The sequence below is a fragment of the Drosophila obscura genome, unplaced genomic scaffold (assembly GCF_018151105.1).
Source record: "Drosophila obscura isolate BZ-5 IFL unplaced genomic scaffold, ASM1815110v1 contig_31, whole genome shotgun sequence".
Classification (NCBI taxonomy): domain Eukaryota; kingdom Metazoa; phylum Arthropoda; class Insecta; order Diptera; family Drosophilidae; genus Drosophila; species Drosophila obscura.
In genome coordinates, this window is record NW_024542819.1 from 1,693,737 (window position 1) to 1,699,419 (window position 5,683).

The window sequence follows — 5,683 nt, forward strand, 5'->3', positions numbered from 1 at the left end:
TATTATCGGCGATTCCGGCCGTTCTCCCGTCATTCACCTCCAACTACCAGTGATACGGTAGTTTTTTTCGATTACTTGTGTCTGTCCATGATTTGCGGACAAATTAATTAAATAAAAATTAAACAAAAAAAAGTGCATTCCGAGCATATGTATGTACGTACATTCCAGCCCATAAGAGCGGCGTACATACACACACATCTACATCCGTGTCTCTACAAGTGCATTCCATGCACGACCCACCCCAATAAAAATATACACTGGCACACTCCGAGTGCAACTACAATTAAAATTAAGTGTTTTATTTCCATACCTATAACCACACATATATTTACTTCCATACATTCATACATTTATTTCAATAGTTGGCCGCAATATATTGCCAACTATATATGTACATAACAGAATTCCATGCAAAAAAAAATACCACTGCCCGTAGAAAAATACCGCACTCCATACTACATATGTAAATATTCCGCGCAAGTGCCAAATTTAATAATTCGAGATTTCATACAATTCGTGCACTCCAGCCACTTTTCTCGACCGCTACCCCAACTCCAACATTCTCCACTTTCCAAATAAATTACTCGCGACCAAGGCACGGCGCACTTATTTGGCAATTTCCACTGCCAGTTGGCAAATTGGTGTTTCGGTTTTTTTTGTTGTTTTTGTTCCGTGCATTAGAGGTGGCCCAATCCAAGGCCCAACTAACGGCATCACAACACGAGTGGAACAATAAATAAATCAAATTGATTGATTGATTGATTTGATTGAATTGATTGATTTAATTGATTTTTTTGTATTAAATTGGTTGATTGATGGAGTGATTTATTTTTCCACAATCAGAAAATTTATTTTTGATTAGAAAATCATTATTTATTTTTTGTGTGGTGTCCGTGTCACTTCCGTCCGCCTTTCATCCGCCAATAACCCGGTTCTGCTCACGATTGCGTCAAAGTGGTAAACGGAGGATCATCGCACTAACAATATTTCCCAAAATATTGCCACCACCAGTGTGACCGTTCCTCTCCTCAGCTCGGCTCAATATAAGGTCACTCATTGTTTGGGACCTCCACCCTACAGGTGATCTCAAACAATCCGAGTCGATCTGATTATTGCATTCCTGCTAGCTTGAGGTCTTTTTCTCTGCCAGCCGACCGTAACTGGGTTATCTTTTCGAAACGATTTTGGTTGCCTGACGGCTTTTTTCGGGTCAATTCAACTCACTCAGAGCGCATTACCGCCGCCCCATCCGCCTCTTTGTCCGAGGTCCGTCAAGGCTAAATCCTCAGCATGTGGACGGACGTCGAGGCCGAGTACAAGGCCTGCCCCGTGGTGATGACTGACGAGGATCCAGAAATCCAAGCGGACATCCGTGACACATACGGCGAATGCTATGGGGTATTTGAGCCTCAGTGCCTCAGTGACCTCAATGCCCAACTGGCCACATCCACAGTTCTTCCGCCTTCTTAGCCAGTCCAACAGGGCGGCTGTCGACTGCCTCCCGTCAACATTGAGGCATTCTCAGGGACGTTGTCCGCTGGCCCACATTCTGGGATCTGTTCAGAGCGGTCGTGATCAACAATCCTAGATTGTTTCCGGTAGAGAGGCTGTACTACCTTACCGAGAAGACCAAATTGCCGAAGTTGAGCCGGGCGTTGTGGGAAGCGTCCGTAACGGACAAAAAAGAGGTGCCGCCCTGGAAGGAAATCGACTCCTTCCTCACTCAGCGCTATCTGACGCTCGAGACTATTGAGAGCGACCCTTCCACCGCACGAGGGGCTACGAATCCGCCACCCTCCAAAGGCGTCCAAAATCCACCCACCTCTCGAAACCACTCCAATCCATTCCGTTCGCAAGGCAGTCCGACGCCAAACAAGGTGCACTCTTTCAATACCCAAGTGAGTCCGAAGAAGCGAACGTGTGACCTCTGGTCCAAAGAGAATCACCCGATTCGAGTTTGTCCCCGCTTTCTCAACATGTCCGCTGATGCACGTACCAGCTGCAATAAGAAAAAGCAGCTGTGCCTAAATTGCTTCGCAAGAGGTCATCTGCTTCGCGACTGCTCCAGCAGCTTCAGCTCCAGGGCCAGGCATCACACGCCTCTGCATCGTGCCCCTCCTGCATCCGGCGTGACGGCTTCGACATCCGCCAAACTCCCAGCTCATCCAAATCTCAGCCCAACGTACAGAGCTATTTCGCCTCCAGCACAAGTACCGTTCTTCTGAGCACGGCACTCATTAATATTTGCCACCTGGGGACCAATTTCCGTGCCCGCGCACTGATTGACTCAGGCTCCGAGGCGACGTTCATCACTGAACGTCTCTTTAACATTATTAAGCCACCGTTTGAAGCCATACAGGCTCAAGTCGCAGGTTTAAACCAAACCGTAGTGGCTAAGGCGCAAAGGCACGGTCACTTCATGATCGGGGCCGCCTCCAGGCCTGGCCTCAAAATCGAGACCGTGGCATATGTTCTGCCTCAATTAGCAGGTAACCTTCCCTCATATCCGATATCGCAGCACTTCTTGGACAAGCTTTCAAACCTTCCGCTGGCAGACCCCTCCTTCCACCGAAGCTCGCAGATTGATGTGCATTTAGGCGCTGACATCCTTCCTTCTATCCTGTTGAGCGGCTTCCGGTCTGACATTTGCGGCTCGCTGCTAGGACAAGAGACCATCTTCGGATGGGTCCTATCCGGTCCGGTATCAGCTGACTCGACTCGGACGGTTTCCGCCTTCACCACGAAGCTCTCGTTAGATTCGGACGTCCGACTCGAGAAGCTTCTCACCAAATTCTGGGAGGTGGAGGACCTTCCGGGGAGATCGACGAGTGAGTCAGATTATGTGTGCGAGGAAAACTTCCGCAAGACCACTAAACGAGGCCCCGATGGGAGGTATATTGTTACTCTCCCTTTCAAGTGTCCAGAAAATGTCGATCTAGGACACTCCAGGTGCGCGGCACAGGCCCAGTTCCTTAAAAACGAGCGGCGTCTGCAGCGGAATTTGCCGCTCAAAGAGCAGTACGACGCCGTTATCCAGGAATATTTAGAGCTAGGCCACATGACAGCGGTTACACCCAGTCATGACACCGGCCATTACTACCTTCCACATCACGTCGTGTTTAAGCCCGACAGCACCACAACCAAACTGCGCGTGGTCTTCAACGCATCCAGCCCGTCTTCCAACGGGAAAAGCCTCAACGACACATTGCATTCGGGGCCAGTCCTTCAGTCTGACTTGACCACGCAAATCCTGAGGTGGCGAGTCTTCCGCTATATCTTCAATGCCGACATCAGCAATATGTACCGCCAGATCCAAGTGTCTTCCCAACACACGCCCTATCAGCGAATACTCTTTCGCGACCGTAATGGGGACGTGTGTGACTACGAGCTTGCCACTGTCACCTTCGGAGTCAATTGCGCACCGTACCTCGCCCTTCGCGTCATTAAGCAACTCGCACAAGAGGTGCGCCCACAGTTGCCAATGGCAAGCGACATCCTGGAGAGCTACATGTACGTGGACGACGTGCTGGCTGTTGCTCACACTCAATCGCAGGCAATCTCCGCCATTTCAGAATTACGCAAAGCGCTCGACTCCGCAGGGTTTCCACTCCGAAAGTGGACAGCGAACCACAAGGGCGTACTGCGCGACATTCCGGTCGACCACCTACTTCGAGCTGACTTCCTAGAGCTTGACGAAAGTAGCATCGCTAAGACATTGGGGATGCGATGGCAAGCCAGTGCCGATGAATTCTTCTTTGCTCCTCCCGAAGTACTTCAGCGGGAGTCCTGCACGAAGCGCAATGTGCTATCGCAGATTGCGCAGCTGTTCAATCCAGCGGGATGGCTTGCCCCCTTTGTCATCCAAGCCAAAATGTTCATGCAGGAAATTTGGCTAAGAGAGTTAGGGTGGGATGACGTCCTCCCTAGCGATCTATCTCACACCTGGGAGACGTTCCTGAAGAGTTTTCCGGCCATCCAGGATATCCGCATTCCGCGGTGGTTGCACGTTTGTCCAATGGCCAAGGTGCAGATACATGGCTTCTGCGACGCGTCTCAACGTGCCTATGGGGCAGCGATTTACATCCGAGTTGAGTGACCGCAGGGCATTGTCTGTGCCCTTCTCACAGCTAAAACCCGCGTGGCCCCCGGGAAAACGGTTTCCTTGCCTCGACTCGAACTGTGCGGAGCCGTCCTTCCGACAGAGCTTTTCGAGGCCATCCTTCCACAACTGCCACTGGACACCAGCCAAGTATCCTTCTGGACCGATTCCACGATTGTGTTGGCCTGGCTGAACCGACCTGCATGCGATTGGACCACTTTCGTGGGCAATCGAGTAGCCAAAATCACTCGATGTTGGCCCAGCGAGCTGGAGCCACGTCCGATCCGAGGACAATCCGGCCGACCTGGCCAGTCGAGGGCTAGGACCCTCTGACCTGGTTGGAAGTGATATGTGGTGGCATGGCCCTGCTTGGTTGCGTGGTCCAAAATCGGAGTGGCCATGTCCGCGGGACTCAGTCCTTGAGACTGACCTGGAGAAGCGAGTTGTCAAGGTGCACCATGCCACCAGCAGCGCCTCCGACATCCTCAGCCGTTTCTCCGACCTCGGGCGCGCTCTGCGCGTGATCGCCTACGTTCGGCGGTTAAAGGGCAGACGACCCATGTCTCCAAGGAGCTGAACGGAAATGAGGTCGCTGCCGCTCTCCAGGCGGTCACACTGACAACCGAACGCTTCCATTATGCTGGGGAGCATCGGTGCCTGCTAAACAAACAGCCACTCCCTACTTCGAGTTCTCTTCAAAATCTTAATCCGTTCCTTGACCAGAACGGAGTCATGCGGGCATGTGGCCGAGTCCAAGCCTCGGCGTCCATGTCCTACAACGAACGTCTCCTGGTTTGCCTGCTGGTTCGATTCACCCATCATATACCCCTACATGGTGGGAACCAGCTGGTCATCCGCCTTATCCAGGCAACATACTGGATCCCTCGGCTACGTCACGTAGTGAGGGCAGTGATCCATTCTTGTAAGGTTTGCGTCCTCCATCGTAAGCGACTCCAAACCCAACTAATGGGCGACCTTCCTGCCTCACGAGTCACATTCTCCAGGCCGTTCACATACACCGGAGTCGACTTCGCCAGCCCCTTTGACGTTAAAAGTTTCACAGGTTGCGCATGTCGCAGGGGTATGTGTGCGTGTTCGTCTGCTTTTCCACTTAAAGGCCACGTCCGATTTATCCACCGACACCTTCCTAGCCGCCTTCGCTCGTTTCGTCGCGAGACGAGGGTGTCCTCATGAAGTTCTATCCGACAACGGCAGGAATTTTGTCGGCGCGTCCCGCTCTCTGGCTGTGGATCTTCTCGAGGCCATTTGCACTCGGATTTCTGCGGTGTACAGCCAGCAGGGGCTATCGTGGCGGTTTATCCCTCCCGGAGCCCCACATATGGGGGGCTTGTGGGAAGCAGGTGTGAAGAGCTTCAAGGCTTTGTTCCAACGGTCGATGTGTACATCCAAATACACCTTAGAGGAGTTCGCGACCTTACTTTCGAAAATTGAGGCATGTCTTAACTCGCGACCAATCTCTCCTATGTCTGAGGATCCAACGGATCCGTTGGCTTTGAGCCCAGGCCATTTCCTGATTGGTGTTCCGCTATTATCCGTGGCAGAGCCAGAAATACAGAGCCATCC

The 5,683-nt window shown here is 51.9% G+C and overlaps 1 protein-coding gene across 1 annotated transcript; it reads left to right on the forward strand.

Moving 5' to 3' along the window:
• The first annotated feature begins 1,290 nt into the window (after nucleotides 1-1,290).
• Nucleotides 1,291-4,096, forward strand: LOC121404689. Its single transcript, XM_041594683.1, has 2 exons — nucleotides 1,291-1,332; nucleotides 2,069-4,096. Exons 1-2 carry the CDS (start codon nucleotides 1,291-1,293, stop codon nucleotides 4,094-4,096), a joined length of 2,070 nt encoding a protein of 689 aa, XP_041450617.1.
• Nucleotides 4,097-5,683: the final 1,587 nt, after the last annotated feature.